This window comes from Perissodus microlepis, chromosome 15 (genome assembly GCF_051167445.1).
Source record: "Perissodus microlepis isolate ML-2025 ecotype Zambia chromosome 15, ASM5116744v1, whole genome shotgun sequence".
Classification (NCBI taxonomy): domain Eukaryota; kingdom Metazoa; phylum Chordata; class Actinopteri; order Cichliformes; family Cichlidae; genus Perissodus; species Perissodus microlepis.
The window spans coordinates 31750455-31772589 of record NC_140475.1 but is presented as its reverse complement, the minus strand read 5'-3'; the positions used below and the strand labels follow the sequence as shown (position 1 = coordinate 31772589).

Genomic DNA, 22135 nt, shown 5'->3' with positions numbered 1-22135 from the left:
GTACATACCTTCATATCTCAGTGCTCTCGTAGACCTCTCATTTGATTGAATTCTTTAAAATACATTTTGGCATAGGGGCCATCTAAATGCTCACATTTAAGTTACTTAAGTAGACCCTGCCTTGGTTGATACTATTTTAAACAATTTTGCTGTTAACGTAATTACCTAAAACTCAATGATAAACTCGTGGGACCGAGTTTTTACTCGTTGTTATCCATACAAAACATACTAAAAACACGATTAGATTAGACTTTCTTTTTTTTTTTTTACCAGATTTGGACTCAAATTGGGAATCATGCAATTTGTAAAAAAATTTTTTGAAACAAAACAAAACCTACTGAAAAAGCTGTCAAAATATCGACAAGGAGCTAGGAGTATTATATGTATTAGTATTGCTATTTTTAATGGATTTCCTCACAGCGTTTCGTGACGTTGCTTTGAGACCCGGATATAGGATCAGAGTGAGAGCTCTTCCCTGTAGAGACCTGTCTGTGAGCTGAGCTCCAGCCTCCGGTGAACGTCACACGTTGGGGAAGTCCGTCACCGCGGCTGTTGGACCTGCTGCAGCTTTCGAGGTTCCGATCGGTTCCATTTTTTTTTAGGTTCAAACTGAGACTGTTAACGTCGGGCTCTAAACCAATTGTCGATCAACGAAAACGCTTTGGATTTTAACTGTCTTTATACTAATCCCGGAAACCCGTCAGTAAAGCGAAAGTTGAGAGAGTCGAGATGAGCGTGGAGGCGTACGGGCCGAGCTCCCAGACCCTCACCTTCCTGGACACCGAGGAAGCGGAGTTGCTTGGAGCGGACACCCAGGGCTCGGAGTATGACTTCACCGACTTCACCCTTCCCAGTCAGACGCAAACTCAAGGGCAGACACAGAGCCAGCTGGACAGCCAGGTCTGAGGTTTTCAATTTCACAGGAAGGCACGAGAAAGCGCGCTTTACTGACGCTAGCTGTAGTTAGCTAGCTGACCCAGCGCTACCTGTTAGCCCGCTAAATTGGATAGCATTACTTAGCTCAGTGTTAGCTGGGTTGCAGCGTTAGCAAGCCCCTTAACTAAACTTCTGAAGTAACAGTAACTGTATTTTTACCTTTATTTTGAACTGTGTTAAGTAAACTAAACTCGTGAGCGTAACTGTAAAAATCAAAGAGAAAATTCATGAGCGCTGACAACCTGTCAACTTATAATTTAGTGGCTCTCTCAGCGCTGTGTGCCTGGCTGCTAATCGTTAGCGGTGAGTTTGTTCAGTAAAGCAGGTGTTGTGCTGCAGGTAAATGGTCCCGATGAGGGTCTTCACAACGGTGGAGTGGATGATTCCGTGGCCAAAGCCAGCCAACTGTTGGCCGAGCTGAACTTTGAGGAGGATGAAGAGGACACGTACTACACCAAAGACCTGCCCTTGCACGCGTGCAGGTACGCTGGAAAAAACCGCACCGTGGCAGGATGTCAGCAGACTGTGCGTTACCGATGAACTGATTGCAGTACATTAGTTAGTGATCGTCATCTACATCACTATGCTGTACAATTTTTAGCTACTCACAATGGTTGAATTGTGCACTATCAGAGGTTTATAATTTTAGTGCTACGATACGATTCACGTGGCCCTGATGAAATGTCAACCAGCTTTAGTACTTTTCACATTACTGCTTGAATCTCATTCCTGTTTACTTTCATAATCCTGTAAGAATACTAAACATTAAATTGACAGTGAAATTTAGGTAAAAGCTTTTAATAAGAATTGGCAGTTAAATATGCAATTTAAATGTATTTAACTCTCTTAAATTGGCTTTCTGGGAGTGTTTGTGTGCATTCTTATTGAAACTTATGAAATACTGTACATGTTTTTTGACACCTATTGAATATGAATTAGCTTCAGGAGTCCTGCATGTATGGTGGCAACATATTCCCATGACATTTCATCTTTGTGGTTGAGGCATATGAGCATGTAGCATTTGACAGGGTCCGTATAATATGCTGACTCGTTTGACACCCAATATCATGTGTGTAACTTTGGGTGTGTGTACAGTTGGTCTTTTGCTCTTGTTGTGTTTGCTCTGAACACTGCTGTGTTTGTTCCTTACAGCTACTGTGGTATCCACGATCCAGCGTGTGTGGTGTACTGCAATACCAGCAAGAAGTGGTTCTGTAATGGGCGTGGCAATACATCCGGCAGGTGCGTCGTCGGCTTGTCTTTATTTAATTGCATGTAGGAATCGGAAAGTGAAACTACTAATAACCTGAAACGATAACAATGAAATTTTCACACACTTCTGCCAACACCAGCCATATTTTGACAGACAGGTCATGTGGCATGTGTGTAATGAGAGATCTGTGAGAAGTAGATGGCAACTCTTGCATTTGCATTGGTTGAACAGAGGGCGTGTTCAGGTTTATATACTGTAGATGCTACCAAGCAGTGTAATAGGAAATGTGTCCTATTCACAGCCTTTGTTCATAACTGTGAAGTGGGCCGTTTCCCACTTTTGCTCTCAGTGTCAGTTTTTTAATTTTCTGTGTGGTTTGACTTCCATTGTCTGCCTCGCAGCCATATTGTGAACCATTTGGTGAGAGCCAAATGCAAAGAAGTAACTCTGCATAAAGATGGGCCGCTGGGCGAAACCGTGCTGGAGTGTTACAACTGCGGCTGTCGCAACGTCTTTCTCCTGGGCTTCATCCCAGCAAAGGCTGATTCTGTGGTGGTGCTACTCTGCAGGTATGTTGCTGGGGACTGTCCTGATTGAAACAGGACAATATTTTACCTCTGTGAAGCTTAATGTGAATATTTACATTTTACTCTGGAAGTTTATGATAAAGTTGTTTTCTTCTCAGTTATTTAGGTTTCTCCCCCTTACTTTAGACTTTAGGACACTGGTAAAGAAGCCTTGAGATGCCTGAATAATGAGATAGACAGAAAAAATGGCCTACAGATGAAGGTTCATGAACAAAATTGATGAACCTTTTTATTTTTAATGTATTTTTGCTAAAGAGAGCTCTTCTTTTGCAAAATGGAATAATTTAGGGTAAATAATCTTGTCAAAAATTTATATGAAACTCGTATTTAGAAATATTTTAATATTTTTAATTGACCTGTGTATTAAAAATATTTTCAGACATATTAAAGAAGCTCAAAAGAGACTCAGAACAGTCAAGAAGATGTTCTAGGTTTTTTTTTGGTTTTGGTCTTTTTCAAGTTAATAAAAAGAACTGGGCAGGTTTTGCATAAATGTTATGGTTTTATATTTTTTACCTTCAGTGGTCTGCTTAGACTGACTTAGCAGACTAGGATTAATCGTTCATTGCTGTTTGTGAAGGAGGTTAATGGAACTTGCTGCTCTCGTGATACTTTCTCTTCATGGTGGAAGTGTGAGAAACTCTCTGCTTTTGCCCTCTGATCAACAGAGTTCAGCACAGACACGTCTCAGAGCTGTGTGCGTACATACATTATGTACTATGGCAGATGAATAGAGCTACAACACTTCTGGACTGTTACTTTCTGTTTGTGCTGGAAGTGGGAAATAAAGTCCCCGGCGTGGATTTTTCTCTGTCACACAAACACCAATGTGTTCAGTGAAGACAGAGCCAGTGTTCTGACTATAGCACATAATATGCACTATTAATCAAAGTAGTGAACAGGCAGTCAGCTATAGAGTCTGCAGCTGTTGTCTCTGGACCACCCTACTAATGTGCATTAAGCTTGAAATAGAGCTTGCGGCTCTGACAGTAAACATAACCCTCTGTATGGCCTCATGGACTTGCAGTAAGAAGTACTGTGATTTAACAGTAGTTCGATTAGTTTGAAACCTCCAATACTTGGCCTGAATCTTGTGCCTCCATTCAGGCAGCCCTGTGCCAGCCAAAGCAGCCTGAAGGACATCAACTGGGACAGCTCGCAGTGGCAGCCGCTGATCCAGGACCGATGCTTTCTGTCCTGGCTGGTGAAGATCCCATCAGAACAGGAGCAGCTTAGAGCCCGTCAGATCACGGCCCAGCAGATCAACAAGTTGGAGGAACTCTGGAAGGTACGATCCACTTGTATGCCTTTTGCTCTTTCAGGGCTTGTAAGAGTGTTGACTTTGTTTGTTTTTATTGTTTTTTTGTGGTTTTCCTACAGGACAATCCCACTGCCACCTTGGAAGACCTGGAGAAACCTGGAGTAGATGAGGAGCCCCAGCATGTACTGCTGCGTTACGAGGATGCTTATCAATACCAAAATATATTTGGCCCTTTGGTCAAATTGGAAGCTGACTACGACAAGAAGCTTAAGGAGTCACAGGTACCTGAACATGGTTCCACACAGAGGTGCCTGGAATGTGGTTACTGGTGTTTTACTTCCAGAAATGTACATGGCTAAAGTTTTTAATCTTTAAAAAGCCTTTAATCATTTAATGATTTTGATGGTATGGTGAGGATTATTTTATTTTCATGCTGAAGCAGGATGTGATGATAGATTTTCCTGACTACAGATGCGATCTGAAATGTGTTTTTGTGGCGTAAGGCACTTTTCTGTTCAGGTGTTTTTACTTTATTTTCTGCAATATTGTCATAGCTGTGATATCTGTATTATTATACCTGATGTTTTGATCATTTTTCTCCCTCCTTTTTCAGACTCAAGATAATATAACAGTTAGGTGGGATCTGGGGCTGAACAAAAAGCGGATTGCCTATTTCACTCTTCCTAAGACGGATTCAGGTGGTAATTCTCTAAACTTTCCTTCCTCCCAGTGGTTCTGTGGTACAGATGTACCTCCCATCCTACCCCCCCCCCCCCCCCCCCCCCCCCCAGGCCTTGCACGCAACCTCCCCCATCCCTGCATCTTTTGGTGGCATGTGTGCGTGTTTTTTTTTTTTTTTGTTTTGTTTTTTCTCGTCTTGCCTCTGTTTTGTGTTGTGGGGTTAGATGAGGGCACGGTATTGTATCATGTGTTTTCATAAACTTAGCCCTGTCCTTAAATACTTATACTTTTGTATGTAATTTTTGGTAAGTGCAGGTTTCTAACTTGTGTCCTTTCACTTGACCCCAGATATGCGGCTGATGCAAGGTGATGAGATTTGTCTGCGGTACAAGGGAGACCTGGCCCCGCTGTGGAAGGGCATCGGTCATGTCATCAAGGTCCCAGACAGTATCCTTTGCACAGCTGATATGATCTGTTTCTTAATGTTGCATTCCAGCGTGGCCCTTTACGGCAGCAGTGACTGTCCTAACCGAGAAGTACAGACAGCAAAGCCCACACTCACCCACTAGAAATATTTTACGGATAATGCTGGATTTCCTTAATAGCCTGTGTTTAAAGACTATGGAGATGAAATTGCCATTGAGTTGCGGAGCAGTGTTGGAGCACCTGTGGAAATCCCCCACAACTTCCAGGTGGACTTTGTGTGGAAGTCGACTTCCTTTGATAGGTAAGCTGTTTTATGCCAGAGCATTTAACGACATGCCGTACCAAAAGGTCTTTTCTTCCTTTCCTTTCATTTCCACCTCATGTTTTCAGTAGATTCATTGTGTCTTGTCTTTTCTTTTTTTTGATTTGACTACCAGTTGTAAAGATTTCAGCTTAATTTAAATGCATTTGGTAAGCTATTTTTGGCAGTAACGGCTGACTTAGAGTTGTTTATGTCCTGCTGCAGGATGCAAAGCGCCCTGAAGACGTTTGCGGTGGATGAGACCTCAGTGTCTGGCTACATTTACCACAAACTCCTGGGGCATGAAGTCGAGGATGTCACCATTAAGTGCCAGCTGCCAAAGCGCTTCACTGCCCCAGGCCTTCCTGACCTCAATCACTCACAGGTCAGACTTTGACATCGTAACTCATACAAGAAAACTTTTAGATGGCCATAATCTCAGTGTAGGACATAGTGTAACTTAAGTTGATTCATTTACTGTACATTAGTGCAACAAAGACTTTCATCTTTGTAAATTAATTTAGAAAACTCAAAAAATAAGAAAAGATTTCTGTTATGATCGCCAAAAAGTGTTTTGTGTTTTTGGCAAACTGCGTTTGTTTTAAGTATCCAGTTGATTTATTTTGTTACTTGCATGTTCAGGTGTATGCTGTGAAGACGGTGCTTCAGAGACCTCTTAGTCTGATCCAGGGGCCTCCTGGCACTGGGAAGACCGTCACCTCTGCCACGATTGTGTACCACTTGTCCCGACAGGGCAACGGGTGAGGCAAAAATTGAGTTAACCCTTTTATACTTGGAGCGTGTTATTATTCCAGTCGTGTAATTCTTGTTCCCTTTCTCTCTGTGGTGCATGTGTCCTGTAGACCAGTTTTGGTGTGTGCTCCCAGTAACATTGCTGTGGACCAGCTGACTGAGAAGATCGATAAGACTGGACTGAAGGTTGTCAGGCTGTGTGCCAAGAGCAGGGAGGCCATCGAGTCCCCTGTGTCTTTCCTTGCTTTACACAACCAGATCAGCAACATGGACAGGTCAGTAGCATGAGGGGAAATAGTCCGTCATTTTCCAGGTGTGACCATGTTATATCACAGATTTGGTGTTGTAATGTACTGGTGTAAATAATCTGATGTGTCTTTGTCTCCACAGTATGCCGGAGCTTCAGAAACTACAGCAGCTAAAAGATGAGACTGGCGAGCTGTCGTCTGCTGATGAGAAACGCTACAGGGCTCTGAAGCGCACTGCTGAGAGGGAGCTGCTCATGGTGCGGAGGTGTTGGTTTTCACTTTAAATGCAGCTGGAAGTCGGCGATTTCAGGCATTCTTGGTGCAACAAGTGATTTCAGTCAAATGTTGTTTGCCTCTGAGAATTATTCTGTAGAAGCAGTGGCCTAATTTCTACATTTAATTTTTAACTACAAGTTGTGGTGCTGATCACTGAGGGCAGCAGCATTTAAACATCCACCACATTAGTTGTCCACATCCTTAGTTGCCTCTCCCTATTATAGACAGTTGCTGCCTTTGACAATTGTTTTTCACATTCACACACTGCTGTGTAGCTAAATCCTGCAACTCCACTGGCCTCAGCCAGTCAGCACATGACAGTACAGGAGAAGAAAATATCACATTTCAACTGGCTGTCTGTACCAGTCCATTAAGATGATTCAATACCTTCTTCAACCTGAGATGCAGATAATGATCATAACTTCCTCTTCGTTGTCCAGAATGCTGACGTAATCTGCTGCACTTGTGTCGGAGCTGGAGACCCTCGTCTGGCCAAGATGCAGTTCCGTTCGATCCTGATCGATGAGAGCACCCAAGCCACTGAGCCCGAGTGTATGGTGCCCGTGGTGTTGGGAGCAAAGCAGGTACAAAACCCAAACAGCTGCACCAGTTCCCAGCTGCTGCTGTTTGCTTTGGTTTCTGTCGTTTTTTTGCATTAACAGTAAATGAAGAAATACTTTGGCACATGTCAATTAAAAATGTAAAGCTTTGTCATTTAAACTGTAGTAGCAGCTACTGTCAAGTATTAAAACTTTCAACAGTCTGAACATTAAGGAACATTGATGTCTTGTGTTGTTGTTAAACTAACCCAAGCGTCACGCTTATGTGGCTCTTCTTCCTCCACCCAGCTTATTCTGGTGGGTGACCACTGCCAGTTGGGTCCTGTGGTGATGTGTAAGAAGGCGGCTAAAGCAGGTCTGTCGCAGTCCCTGTTTGAGCGCCTGGTGGTCCTGGGGATCCGGCCGATCCGCCTGCAGGTCCAGTACCGTATGCACCCGGCTCTCAGTGCCTTCCCCTCTAACATTTTCTATGAGGGATCCCTGCAGAATGGCGTCACTGCAGGTTTGTTACGACCCACCAGTTCGTTATCTGGTTTGATGAAGGAGCAAATTGATTTCCGCACTGATTAGTAGAAGATCCACCAACTTATAACGTAACAATAATTAGACCGTCCTGTTCTCCTCAGCTGACCGCATCAAGAAAGGCTTTGATTTCCAGTGGCCACAACCAGACAAGCCCATGTTCTTTTACGTTACCCAAGGTCAGGAGGAAATTGCCAGCTCTGGAACCTCGTACCTTAACAGGTAAGTTCTCACATTTTGTTTGTTACTTGGTGGCATTTCACTTCAATCCTACTTAAATTTGCTGACGTAATTTGTTTTGGCCCTTGGTTTAAAACAACTGTGGATGTGATTGCATTTATTTATTTATTTTGGCATCAGTTTGCCATAGTTAACTTTAAATGATTGTCCCAATATTGATACGATTGACTGTTTTTTCAGGACTGAAGCTGCCAACGTGGAGAAAATCACCACCAGGCTGCTGAAGGCAGGAGCCAAACCCGATCAGATCGGCATCATCACCCCGTACGAGGGTCAGCGCTCCTACCTGGTCCAGTACATGCAGTTCAGCGGCTCCCTACACACCAAACTCTATCAGGTATCACTTATAACACAAATGCAAAAATACCCTTTTCCAGCAAACACTTTATAGTTACACACATTAGGAGATATCCCAGGACAACATCAACATGGAGCAGTTAGGAGTAGGACGTCCCGTCTCCTCCACAGAGGAGATGGACAAAAAAGAAAGTGAACAACTGGAGAGCCAGAGTTGAGAGTACACCGACATGAAGTTATTATTTAAAGTTTAGCACACGGTCACTCAGTTTTGGTCCTCTGTTTTTTACAATGCAATTTCACCTTTTATCGTGATTCATTATAGCAAGTGGAAATTGCCAGCGTGGACGCCTTTCAGGGCAGAGAGAAGGACTTCATCATCCTGTCTTGTGTTCGAGCCAACGAGCACCAGGGAATTGGCTTCCTGAACGACCCTCGCCGTCTCAACGTGGCGCTGACCAGGGCCAAGTAAGAACTATTAAAATAATCACAGTGGACAGATGAAGCACGGCTCAATCTATCGGGCGTTTCTGATTTGAATGACTCCTGTGTCAAATTTAGCTTAATTTTAACGATCAGGCTATATGAACACACACTAGATTGACTCTGTTCTGCGCACACAACATTTCACACTGTGTGATTTGTGTAAGCTGCAACCTACCCCTCATCAGTTGTCTTATGTCTGAAGGTATGGTGTGATCATTGTGGGCAACCCCAAGGCACTCTCCAAGCAGCCACTGTGGAACAACCTGCTGAACAACTACAAGGAGCAAAAGGTCCTCGTGGAGGGGCCCCTAAACAACCTGAGGGAGAGCCTCATGCAGTTCAGCAAGCCCCGCAAACTGGTCAACACCATCAACCCTGTGAGTAGGACTGAGTGAACGTGTCATACATTTTTTAAATTATTTTTTTTAAATGATGTATGAATCCAAACTAATACTGGGAATTGGCACCTGAGTAACAGTGGAAGTTGACTTAAAAAGTAATTTAGGATCGTGATACCTTTCCATTACTACCTGCTTGGATTGACTTGACTCTGTTCGACTGGCATTCCATTACAACCTAATGTGCATGGTCGTCGTCACAGCAACGCGGCCAAGCGTCCTGTGACGTAAATTAGTATCCAACAAAGGTGTGTTTTTTGTGAACAAGATGCTCGTGACTCATTGAGTGACGCCATTGGCCCGCTAATCGGTGGCATGCACAGTTTGACATCCTCACATTTTAGTACCTGGTATCAGGTGGCGAATCGATCAGAGTAGGTACTAATGGAAAAGGGGCTCAACCTTTTGGTCACAAGATGTTTTTGTGTCTTTGCTGTCTATTTGTTTTTAAATGTGTCTTGTTTCTCTTCTGATGAGGAGTGTTGTGCTTAGCAAGTTGAGGAGAGTCTGATTAAAGGTGTCAACATTCACACCTGCTTTGACACGAGGGGGTCTCCCAAAACTTGTGCCATGAATGTAAAGGCTGCATGCATCCAGTCAGCTGTCACAGGAAGTAAACTGAAGGCAGCAGTGTTTTTGTTGTTGTTGTTGTTGTTTTTAAGCTGGTTAGTGCAAATCAGTGAGTGCTAAATGGTGTTGAGCTCTTGTGTATAAGGAGATTTTTGTCAAATTTGTTCTAAACGTCACCGGTGTTTTCCAGGGAGGACGTTTTATGAGCACTGCAATGTACGATGCCCGTGAGGCTCTCATCCCTGGTTCTGCATACGACCGGAGCAATGGTAATATGTCAGCTGTTTTTTTTTGTTTTGTTTTTTTGTTTGTTTGTTTGTTTGTTTGTTTGTTTGTTTTTAAAATCAGCAAAACTTTGCATGCCATGTCTTATTGATACTGATGATCTCTTTCAGGTGGACGTCCATCTAATATGTACTTCCAAACACATGACCAGATTGGGATGATTGGTGCAGGCCCAGGTCCCATGGCTGCTATGAATATTCCTATACCCTTCAACTTGGTGATGCCACCAATGGCTCCACCTAGCTATCTAGGTCAGCCCAATGGCCCTGCTGCAGGTACGATAACAGCAAAAGGAGAAGTGAGGAAAGTTTGTTTTTCATTGAAACTGCAAATCTAAACCTAAGAAGGAGGGGAAAAAAAAGAGGGGAGGGAAAGTTGATAGACCTCCTCCAGCATTGCTCGGACTAGTCCCACCTCAGACTACCTTAATAACGTCACGCAGACGGGTTATTCTGGATGTGTTCTTTTTTTTTTTGTTTGTTTTTTGATGTTCAGTGATTCCAAAAAATTGCTGCTCACTGAGGGCATAATGCAAAGTCCTTCAATGATATTTGATAACTGTCACTTCTCATGCCTTATAGCTACCCAGCATAATGACTTGACAGGTTGTGATTTTATTTATTTATTTTTTCCTTCCTCCACCTCCTTAAAGGGCGTGGAGCAATGAAAGGTAAGCCTGGGCGTGGTGGGCGGCAGAGGGTCCGTGGTTCAGCACACCAGGGTGCCTGTCAGGGTAATGGACCCAACAGTCAAGCCAGCCAGGATGGAGCCTCCCAATCCTTCTCCCAGGGGCCACTGACACAAGGCTACATCTCCATGAGCCAGCCCTCACAGATGAGCCAGCCTGGCCTCTCCCAGCCGGAGCTCTCCCAGGTAACGCGTCACTGTTGCTTAAAGAAAGGAGATGCAGCAGAGAGTAACGCTAATTTAATGACAACCAAGTTTAACTGTTGCCATAAATATCATCAGTGTTGCTGTTTCATTAATAATCTCTTGGGTTGTGATCATGCATTAATCCTCTGAGAAATTTTTGTTTTGAAATTAACCTGGAATGATGAGTTGCTACATATCTTTTAAAATCATTATAAATACCAGTCTCCTATCTAGACCAGAGAAACTGTATTCTAATCCAGATTCATTCAATTATTTAAATAAATAAATAAAAGCATTACTAAGATTGAATTAGAAAAAGGTTAAAGGACCCTGAGCTGGAAAAGTTTCCTGTCTAAACACTTTCCAGTGTTTTCCACCTCAGGAACTACCAGGGACTTTTTGATTGGCCATTGTGTGTTCTCACTTTGCAAAAGTTCTGCAGCAGTTCATTCAGAGCTGTTTTCAGGGGAGATAAAAGTGCTTGCTCAGGGGCAGCTACGTCTGAGTGTCCCTTGAAAACGTCTGGATGACTCTCAACACTGATCGGTTAAACTCTGAAGGCGTCGGTGGACAAACTTGAACAATCTTGGATGGAAAAACAACTGATTTGTTTACCGTTATGTCCTCCAGGACAGCTACCTGGGTGACGAGTTCAAGTCCCAAATCGACGTGGCTTTGTCCCAGGACTCGACCTACCAGGGTGAACGTGCGTACCAGCATGGCGGCGTGACTGGACTGTCGCAGTACTGAAGTGTAAGTACATGAAGTATGTCTTTAGCTGCAGTGTAGTGTCAAAGTATTCAGAGAAAAGCTGATCTCATGACTGAGTGCCACAAGCTTCAGGTGTCTCACTGATCTTGGCTAACTTACAATATATTTTAAGTCCAGTTGCACATAAAACTTGGTGAAAGTGCCTGAAACCTCAGGATCATCCACTGGAAATGTTATATAATAATTGACTTGTGGATGAGCTAAAATCACATCAGGCATATAAAGCATGTTATGCAAAAGCTCTACCAGCTCAACTTTTCTCATCCGTGTTGTCTTGCAGGTTACCCAAAGAAGGGAGCTAGGCTTGAGCTGAGCTTAGTTCATCAGCTTTTTAATCTGGGAAATAATAAAAACATAAAATGGATACCTGTTTTCCTCTGCTACAACCGAAGCACCACCAAGTGAAAGCGACGGGATAGCGAAACCAAACCAATGACCAGGGAGAGAAACAAAGAGGGTAGAAGAAGAAGAGAGCACGAACAGACAGGCAGGAAGATGGCATAAGAGGCCGAGTGAACAAGTGAGAGGCAGGAACCAATGCCCATGCAGAGTGAAGGAGGGAGGTCGAAAAGATGGCGGCTTGTGGTCGGGCTGCTGAGGGAAACACGAGAGGTCCAAACGGTCTCTCATGGGAATCCAAATGAGGTTGAGCTCCAAATAAAATAATCTTCCCAACACCTTCCCATCCACAGCGTCTGAGAAAAGTTTATATGCTCGTCTTCAGGTGAAGATCGTAGATTTTCAGCAGAATTTGAAGAAACCTTTCACGACCTGGTTGCAGTTCTGCTTCCCCATGCTTAAAAGCTGGTTGACTATCAACCTGTGCAGTGCCCTGGACTGTTTTTAAAATTAGGTTTGACATGGGAGAAGCGTGCTACGTACTGTCTTCTACTGGACCCTCCAAACCTCAGCAGCCTCTAAAGAAAGCGGCAGTCGACGGACCCTCTCAGAGAGGAACGACAAACTCTGTTTCTGTGTCTGAGTCTGATATTGAAAGGCCTTTCATTCGCCTTGAGAACCACTGGCTCGTTCACAAGGTCTGCAGTGGGGTGGTTTCGACCACCCGTCAGTGGTGGAGGGGCATGGGGATTTCAGACTTTTTTTTTTCTTTTTTCTTTTTTTTTTTTTTTTCCTTCTTTTTCAAGACATGAGACGCGAATCCCGACGATGTCGCGATCATCATGGGACAGTTTACCTTTCTTACCACAGAGCACAAAATTGCAAAAAAGTCATTGAAACTATCAAACGTGACCAGCATTGAATATTCAGCTCGGCGTCATTTGATGTTTCAGCGAAGGCTTTTTTCCCCCCCTCTTATTTTAATCTTTCGAACGACGGCGTCTTTGACGTCCCGCTGTCTTTTTAAAACACCCTGTGTACGCTTACATTGGCAAATGCTTGAATGCTTTTGCTCTGAGTGATTTCCTCAGGGGATTGTGGACTGTTCACACTCATCACGTGAATCCCTGCTTGAGGTAAGAGAAACTAAACGGGGACATTTAGATGAGGCTAACAGGCAGTCGTGGCGATCAATCAACCGCAAGAAAGTAGAAGAAAAGGAAGGTGGCTGAGGCAGAGAAGGAAACATGTTAAAGTCAAAGGTTTAGGGAAAAGAGTGGACTTTTTCATACCAGATGCCACTGTGTTTTCCACCTTAATGAAGCCATATTAAAGGTCACGTTGACCACCCAAATACAACGAAAGCTAATCAGGTTGAAAAGAAGTGTTTGAAATTCAGAAATGAACTTGACCCGAAAGACTTTTGGTTCCTGTGGATTCAAATTGTTCTGTTATTAACCCCCAGTCACTCACAGCAGAAAATGCCACCCAGTACTGATCGGGCGGTGGCAGAGAGATGAAATAAACAGCGAATGAGACCAGAATCAGTGCCTATAACCGCTCACCCTCAGATAAACAGCCGCAGCACAAGCATGAATGTAGTTCCAGTCAAACGACCAGCATTTTCAACAACCTTTCTGACACCAGAGGGCTTAAGAAACCCACAGAAAAGGACTTGTTTTATTTATATATTTTTATTGTTTGAATAAAATGAAGCGAGTGAGTCTAGCAGCTGGGCTGATTGAGGGGCAGGGGATACAAAAGCCACCTTCCTTCTCTGTGAGGTAAAAATGGAGGTTGTTAGATTTTATTTTCCCCTTCTGTGGCTGTTTGATTTGTGCTGAGCAGTTCCTCCTGAGTTGATCCACTTTGCTTTCGTCAGACATTTTGCTGCCGTGTGCATCGTTTCGTTGTGTAGTTTTACTGAAATATGGGATATATATCTATTTTTTTCGTAGCAACTTGCTGAGTACAGGAATGAGCGGGACGCCGTTTCCTTTCTCGATTTTTGTATCTTCTCTTCAAACTGTCCGAAGGATTGTAGTTTTGTAACTTCTTCCAGGAATGACACTTTCTGAACACAGCAAGAATGTACTGCACCGTTGTTTCTCACCTGCTTCTTATTTCTGCACACACGTGACAATCATGTTGCGCTTTACATTGTTATGTTTGAGTTAGAAATAGTTGACATTTGTGCACAGAGTTCTTTTAGCATATCAACTTGTTCCGGTGAATCCTAATGTGTTAGAGCTTTAAAAAAAAATTATTAAAAAAATGTTGCCGTAATATTTTTTTTTTCCTCCCATCTTCTGAGCTACAGTCAATTCCAACATGTGCAGCGATCATTGAAGATGTGATTCTGTTCCACGCAGAGCGTTCATTCACCACGTCATTAGGCCGGGATTTAATTCATGAAATAAAGTCTCAATGTGATGTAAATACATATTTGAAACAGTCTTATTTGCAGTGACGTTTCATCACAAGATGCTGATTCTCTTGTTAAACTGAATCAATAAACGCTGTCAACTTCAGTTGTTTCTGTGGCTTGAAGTTTATTTGCAGGTACAAATATTACAGGTTATTATACAGTGTGCAGTATATACATGAGGCGGTTTTCATGCAGTTGCCTGCGCCGCCTCTTTCTTTTTCATCTGTCTTCTCTTCATCAGTTTCTTTTTTAGCTGTTTCTGTTTCTGAATGCTCTCCTGGATTTTCTGTTTGAACTTCTTCTTCTGGCTCCTGATCTTCTCCAGCTCAGCTTTCCTTTTGGCCTCCAGCTCTGGATCCTGAAATGGCAGGAAATGACTTCTTAAATACCAGAATGCCAAACTCACCGTAGGGCAGGTATTTTAGGCACTCTTGGTCTTTTACACTTTATTTAAAACACGGTGGACAGAGAGGCACCTGCTGCTATCATGTGTGTCCATATTCATTACACCTGTGCAGCCAAAACATCACACTGCTGCTAAAGGCTTGTTTCACACAGGCTAGTTATGTACACGGTCGTCACAACACCTACTGGTTATTCCATCAGTTCTCCGCTGCAAAAGGGCGCTGGACACTTATGATGGATTTTCTCTTGTAAAGAATCCATACTAAAAGTAGACATGGCCACAAAAAGCTACTGCCTGTGAGTGTGAGCAGCATAACCTTTGACCCTCAGCGACCACAGCTGTGTTGTAGTCGCTGGCTTGACAAGATACAGAACCCCAATCAGAGATGACAGAGTGGTTATTAAATGTTCTCTGCTTCATGCTGTGTGGGCTCATTACTGTTACGTTACGTTGTCATCACAACGGTGATAAAACGATTAAAATCTATAAAGAACAAAAAAATGTAACAGTTAAATGCAACACTGCTGCAAGGCAGACGCGTAAAATAAAAACATTTCAACTTGATTTAATTTACTTGAATCCTGCGCTTCACTTCTTTATGTCAGGTGAACATCAGAGCTCCGAAACTTTAAACTGGATGTATTTAGTCACAGGTTACTTTCAGACAGCCTCGCAGGAAAATATTATTGTGTGCTGTGACAAATGCCATCGTCAATTTTGCTCCAGCAGCTGCAATTACAGCACTATAAAAGACTTACACACAGTTTGCACTGCTGGAACTTTATAGCTAGCTCTTATTTTAGTTGCATATATTATTCCTTCATAATCTATATCACACAGTATCCTGTAAATAAATGAAAAATAATAATTTTAAAAAATCCAGCTCATTTTAAACTAAAACTTGGCTAAAACATTGTGCACAGGTGATGTATTCAGCATAAGTTACCATGGCGATTTAGCCCAGTAAAAAGAGCTCACCAAGTCATTAATCTTGCTTTGCCGTTCACCCTTCAGGAGTAGGTGATGTCATCAGGAGACTGTCAAATACTGGATAACATTTAATTTGTCTCGTATTCATAGTTTTGGTGAGTCGATGTGTAACGCTGCTGTTCTGAATGTTTATGATCTCCAATCAACCTTAAATGTGAAGTAAAAGGCATCAAGCATGACTCATAAATATTTCAGAGTTTATAAGAAGCTGTTTATTTTTTTTTTTACAGACCTTTCATAGACTCTAGTCTAGTTTTACTATTTGTATTTATATCAAAATATTAAAATTATTTTGTCCCTTCTGCCTAAGTAGCAATCACCCCGAGATCTGGAAAATAACGCCTCACTGTTGTTCAGACGTTCAACTCGACTTAAAAATATAATAATGATGCTTCTAATCAAAAACAGAATAATGTTTAAATAGTTCACTAAGAGGCTGCACTCACCTTCCCCTCCAGGATCAGCTGTTTCCTCTTGTTGATCTCTTTTTTCTCATCAAAGTCCGTTGACTCGAGTTTCTGCAACATGGAGTTTACAGTGAAAACACTTAACTGGTGAGGCAGGTTAAAAACAGGCGTCCCTGACTAACGGGACAATTTTCAGACTGTCAGTCATCGTGTGAAACAACAGCGATGTTCCACTTTAACTGGATTCAGCACAGTGAACAGCAAGAGGTGAGCATAAGTGATAAAACATCCGTACTATCTCACACTCCCGCCGGGTCACGTTGACCTGGGTGAGGATCTTCAGGACTTCCTTCTCCTCCACAGGATATTCCTTCAGCTTGGTTTCTGTAAGAAGACGAGAGGCCAGTGTTTAAACACACACACACACACACTTTGTGATATTTACAAGATGGTGATGAGCTGCAGATCTCAAAAAGCAAAAATCATTATCTAACCTCTTTTGCAATCAGAAATTGTGCAAACATCCAAGTTTAAGATAAATACAATCTCTAAAAGTCAAAAGTTTTACTTATTAATGTTACCGATGGACTACAATCTATCCTGAGGTGCAGCTTTCCTACCAGCTTTATTCACAGGTCTTTAAACTGAGCCCTAGATGCGACTTACGAATCTGTTCTTCGATGGAGTGAATCAGGTGGATGTCGTACTGCGTGACCAGCGTGATGGACACTCCGTTCCTCCCTGCAGGAGGAAAACATCACAGTGCATGAGTGGTGTTTATGTCAGACGCGAGGAAGACGATTTCAGAAGAAAAAAAGAACCAGAAACAAAACCTGCTCTGGCTGTTCGCCCGACTCTGTGGATGTAGATCTTGGGAAGGCCGGGGGTGTTGTGATTAATGACGACCTGGACAGTTGGGATATCCAAACCCCTGTGGGTGGGAAGTAACAGGAAAACGCATGTTTCTGCTTTGAAATGCTTTGTGGTGACTCCATTGAGGAGTGACAGAAGCCTTAAACGGGCTCGCACTACATAATGTTTGTGTCAGATTTGTTGATTAGAGTCATAAAAATGTGGCCTTTTCATTTCTTTCCAATGCTCTGCGTGCATTCTCACCTGGCAGCTACATCAGTCGCTATCAGGATTTTGTAGACGCTGGCTTTGAACTTGGCGAGGTTTGCAAATCGTTGTTTCTGAAGAACAAAAAGCACAGCCTGTTATTCTGCAGGTTCATTTATCTGCTGTAAAATACTCTGATCCTTTTCAACAGACTCTTTGTCCCTTTAATGACACAAATATAATTCCCAGATATTTGTAGAGGACCTCTGAGGAATTGTGAAATCTCCAACACAGAAAGCAAAGTCAAATGCTTTGTAGGTGCAAAGTTAATTGACTGCACCTCACTCAGCTGTCATTGCAAAGAAGCTGCCCTTAAAATGTCTCAGCAGGCGCCCTGCTGATGTCAGTTTGTGCCCTTGCTGCTGTTCACACAAGCCTCACCTGTTTCATCATGGAGTGCAGAGAGATGGTTGGAAAGTTAAACTCCCGCAGCATCATGGTGAGGATCTGACAGCTCCTGAATTGGTCAAGAAAATGTATTCAGTGCGACGTGAGCATAACCACAGCTACAAAAAGGCGAGAACACTCAAAGACCTGCACGCAGAAGTTTTACATCATTCATATGATCGTTTTTTTCCTGGATGCTGAACCCCTCGTGGCTTCTTACTTGCACGTGTTGGTAAAAATGATGATGGACCAATCATCATGCTCATCGGTGAATGTCTGGATCAGATGAACCAGGTAGGCGTCCTTCACCTTCTCTGGAGTGAGGATGTATCTCTGGTCCAGCTCCTCTACCGTTCGTGTTCTGACAACATCAATAACAAAAGATAAATCACTGACCACTGGTTAGATTTGATATTTCAAAAATATAACAGACAGCATCGCTGAAGGTGATGGGGATTCAGAAACATCAGGTGATGAAACAACTGAACACTGTGGAGCCTCTGTGACACAGCGCTCATGCGCAGTTAGATTCTATTATCTGCCCACCGAGATCAGATAACAGATTTAACCTCACCAGGAGGAGAAAACATGTAAAGCTGAAGAGAGAACATAAAGCTCAGCTGCTGAGCCGCTGTTTTATTCTGTACACACTTTCACATTTTACATCGTTTCTTTTAGTTTTCTGTGAACGTATCCGGTGAAAATCTGCACACGCCGTTTCCCAATCTGAACCCTGCTAACAGTTTTATTCGATTTCTCACTGGATCATGAATAACCTGCAAATCGCGAGACAGATGCAGGTCACTCACTCCGATTTGCTCTCCCAGAAGAACGGTTCGTTCATGGCGATGCTCTTCAGCTCCTGCAGGGTGTCGGTCAGTGTGGCGCTGAACAGCAGCGTCTGACGCTTGGCCGGCAGGATCTCCAGGATCACCTCCAGGTCTTTGGTGAAGTCGGTACAGCCCTGCTCCAGCAGCCGGTCTGCCTCATCCAAAATCTGCCACAGACGAAAAGGAGACACACAAACAGTCACTATAACCAGGAGATATTATATACAATTACATCACAGTTACTGAACATCTAACCGTGGCTCCACAAGGTGCAAAAATACTAAATAGTGTGCACACTGGTGAAAGATTACAACTTGTACGTGACAGAAGTACTTCATATAAACAGAAGTTTATGTAATAACAATACTCTCATCATTGGATCTGATCTATTTCTGAGTTTCGGTGAACTCACCAAGAACTGGATCCTCTTCATGCTGAAGGTGTTGGAGCTGCGGATGTGATCGGCTAGTCGGCCTGGCGTTGCTACGACTACATGTGGTTGGTTGGACAGCTCCACGGCCTGGGTCACCATGTCTGCCCACAACACAGCAGAGTCAGCACAGAGCACGAGCATCAGACAAAAGCAAACCAAGTTCATGGAAAATGGCAACACTGTTTGGTTCCTGCAGCTGAGCATCATCACATTTTGAGCAGGACTCCCACCTTTAATGGTGAACTGTGAATTCTGCACAGGTGGAATAAATTCACTCAAAGCACAACAGAAACAGGTAAATTTGGCACATTTTTTACACTCTGATTAAAGGTCAGCTGCTCAATTATTTGCTTCAAAAATACTGATGAGAGATTTCAGGGGGAAAAGAATCTCTGATGTTTATTCTTTTCTTTCTTTTCCTTTTTTTGCAAAAAACAAAAAACTCAACCCAGAAATAAGAAAGTAGTTACCCATTCCACCGACGATGATGCATTCTTTCAGACCCAAAGGTTTCCCCAGGACTCGAAACTGCTCTGCAATCTGATAGGCCAGCTCCCTGAGTGACATATTTACATCATAATGAGTATTTACGGTACTGTGTAAAAATCTTGAACGACCCCTCATTTCTTTATATTTTGTTTCCAAAGAGCCAGACTTTCTCTTTTTTTTTTTGCTTTTTTTTTTAAGTGGTCTTAAACAATAGTTCTTTGGGCTTTCTGAAGGTCTTTCAGAGTTACTCACTGGACTGCTTTTCACTCATTTTCAGTCTAGTCCTTGTACCTGACCATTTTCAGATGAATGTTTTTGGTTTCTTAAGCCAACACTGACCTATGACTCATTCAAGGATAAAAGAGACACTTAGCTCAAAGGATGAACCAGTATTAGAATAACACGCTCCAAAGTAACATGTTAATGTAATAACATTAGATTTTTCAGTAACTTAGTAACTCTAATAAATTCAGTAATCATATTGCAGTTATAATTACTACAGAGTAACTTGCCTGTGAGAAAAAAAGCAGTATACCAAATTACTTTCTCTGGCGTGCAATTAAGCAAAGTACTGCATTACTTTTAAGAGAAGTATAGAGCAACGTGTACTGCTTTTTTAAAACTACGAGCCCAACACTACACATAACAGGCTGATCAACGAAGCAATTTTAAACCGAATCTTTAAGCACTTTGTTACCAGCTGCCTCTAATTAAAAACACATAATTCTTTCCCATTTCTTTAGTTAAATCTGTGAAAATAAAGATAACACAGCATAAAATAGTATTTATGCACCAACCCAGTGATTCTCAATTATCACCATGAATCTTGAATGTACATCGAGGTCATTATAATGTATAATAAAACTAGATATGAAAGAAGTTAGTTACCTAAATTTAGCTAGACTTTTGGAAAAATGTAAACTAATTAAAATGACTTTGTGAACTTGAAAACGAACTAAAATAAAATACAAACATGGAGGAAATATCCTTGGCTTTTATCTTGGTAAAAAACATTATTACAGCTTGTCTGATGAGGCATTACTGAGACTCTGGATGCCCACATCTGTCCCCTGCACTGACCTGGTAGGAGTGAGCACCAGGCAGAAGATGCCGTACGGGTCCTCTGAGAGTTTCTGCAGCACTGGCAACACGAACGCTGCTGTTTTCCCACTGCCGGTCTTGGCACAGCCCATACAATCCCGACCTGTGGAAAGAAACACCTCAACAATGATGGAGCAAATGTAGAGCTGCAGAGGAAGTCCACTTCCGCTGTGTAAATAACAGAGAAAGTCTTCCAGACATCCTCAACACCAGCTTCACAGTTACTCAGAGATCCTCCGGCAGGTATTACAAGCATATATGTGACAGTATTCCCGTCTTGTCTTACCTTGGAGGATAGCTGGCATGCAGTTTTCCTGGACTGGAGTGGGTTTGTTGATTCCCAGCTGTTTACACTGTTTAACCAGCCAGTCTGACAGACCGAGGGAGGAAAAGTCGCCCATTTCTGATTTACCTCGTCCTCTGAAGCTCGGTGAGATCAGCTGTGGACGCGTTATGATAAAAGAATCGCTAAAATACTCTTATTTCAGTAAACACTAACACATCCTCGTGTGGCAGGTCCGCGGGCGCTTGCTGATTACGTAACAAGAATGCGTCTTCTTCACTGCAGGAAAGTGCGCGTTGCTGCCATCTCCTGGTCGGTGTAGCGAACGACACTGAAAGCAGAGAGTGGAGCAAAAAAAAGCTGTTGATAGATTGGTTAATTTATTTCTGTTCCCACAGAAATCCAATCTCATCTATTTTGGAACGATACTAAAGCTGACCCTTCATATATGAGCTGTTTCTCTGTGACATGCGCATCATTCAGCGTTTTTAACGCATTAAAATTAAAGCAGGAACATGCAGAACGTTCTTATGTGCCTAAATAATGATGTAATGAAACTATATATGAGACCTTGTGCCCCCTCTGTAAGACTCGAAGGTAGTACAGCCTCAATTTAATTAAACGTTGCATATTCACAAAGAAATATGCACACGCAGTGGAGCTTGACGCTTTGCCTGGTTTCGAGTTCTTTGTGTCCAGCACTACAGATTTGTATTGACCTCTGAACCTGCCAGAGCCTCAGCATTTTCATTGTAGAGCTGGGCTGTCTCTACTTTGTCTTTGCAGCGCACATTTAGAGGAAATATTGAATAAAATGTGCCTATCTGTAAATCCCCAATCTTTACAGTAATATATATATTTACCTGGATTTCTAAGATGTTGTTTTTATTGTGAAACACAAGCCTTCAGGGTTCTGATAGAGATCACCTGTCGTAAAGTTCTCGCCATTCACGTCACAATGATGAAGTGAGACAAAGTTTCAGATCGATAAAAACCTGTTATTTTCTCTATGTGGCAGATTGTGTCAGACTGATCGCTTCGTGGTGCATTGTCACGTGTGATTAATGACCAACAAGATGAAGGGAATCTTTCACAGGAATCATAAAAATACACTTTCTCTGGTCAGAACTTGTTAAATTTCACATCAGTCAGAAAATGGTTTTTATTATCAGAAGGTGGTCTGTGTGGGTTTTAGAGGCTTTGCAGTCAGCCACGAATCCTGATCTGCTTGGGCATAAA

At 42.6% G+C, this 22135-nt stretch overlaps 2 protein-coding genes across 3 annotated transcripts; one reads left to right on the top strand and one right to left on the bottom strand.

Moving 5' to 3' along the window:
- The first annotated feature begins 506 nt into the window (after positions 1-506).
- LOC146372450 (regulator of nonsense transcripts 1) lies at positions 507-14554 on the top strand. Of its 2 annotated transcripts, none has more exons than XM_084953098.1 (24): positions 507-900; positions 1276-1418; positions 2089-2178; positions 2551-2718; positions 3844-4024; positions 4117-4278; positions 4611-4695; positions 5027-5125; positions 5297-5405; positions 5631-5790; positions 6048-6166; positions 6269-6433; positions 6549-6663; positions 7123-7266; positions 7531-7744; positions 7869-7986; positions 8185-8341; positions 8627-8769; positions 8990-9164; positions 9946-10024; positions 10151-10315; positions 10693-10913; positions 11544-11666; positions 11965-14554. In XM_084953098.1, the coding sequence occupies exons 1-23, from the start codon at positions 730-732 to the stop codon at positions 11661-11663; spliced, it is 3303 nt and encodes a 1100-aa protein (XP_084809224.1). In that variant the 5' UTR covers positions 507-729; the 3' UTR covers positions 11664-11666; positions 11965-14554. The 2 variants fall into 2 exon arrangements, with proteins under 2 accessions (XP_084809224.1, XP_084809223.1); XM_084953097.1 differs by having other exon boundaries at positions 4611-4698.
- On the bottom strand, positions 14551-21159 carry ddx49 (DEAD (Asp-Glu-Ala-Asp) box polypeptide 49). Its single transcript, XM_084953099.1, has 13 exons — positions 20900-21159; positions 20593-20716; positions 19494-19579; positions 19003-19124; positions 18570-18757; positions 17981-18121; positions 17755-17830; positions 17371-17447; positions 17088-17185; positions 16921-16995; positions 16550-16638; positions 16294-16365; positions 14551-14809 (listed from the first exon to the last, which is right to left on the bottom strand). Exons 1-13 carry the CDS (start codon positions 21012-21014, stop codon positions 14639-14641), a joined length of 1434 nt encoding a protein of 477 aa, XP_084809225.1. The 5' UTR covers positions 21015-21159; the 3' UTR covers positions 14551-14638.
- Between the last annotated feature and the right edge of the window lie 976 nt (positions 21160-22135).

What these genes read in the sequence shown, in the direction of transcription:
- LOC146372450 (XM_084953097.1), top strand. Translation starts at nt 730, where the DNA reads ATGAGCGTGGAGGCGTACGGGCCGAGCTCCCAGACCCTCACCTTCCTG. An exon ending in CTGCCCTTGCACGCGTGCAG is followed by an intron (nt 1,419 to 2,088) that starts GTACGCTGGAAA and finishes TGTTCCTTACAG; the next exon opens with CTACTGTGGTATCCACGATC. An exon ending in TGCATACGACCGGAGCAATG is followed by an intron (nt 10,025 to 10,150) that starts GTAATATGTCAG and finishes GATCTCTTTCAG; the next exon opens with GTGGACGTCCATCTAATATG.
- ddx49 (XM_084953099.1), bottom strand. Translation starts at nt 21,014, where the DNA reads ATGGGCGACTTTTCCTCCCTCGGTCTGTCAGACTGGCTGGTTAAACAG. An exon ending in CTGGTGCTCACTCCTACCAG is followed by an intron (nt 19,580 to 20,592) that starts GTCAGTGCAGGG and finishes TATGTCACTCAG; the next exon opens with GGAGCTGGCCTATCAGATTG. An exon ending in GCGACTGATGTAGCTGCCAG is followed by an intron (nt 17,186 to 17,370) that starts GTGAGAATGCAC and finishes TCCCACCCACAG; the next exon opens with GGGTTTGGATATCCCAACTG.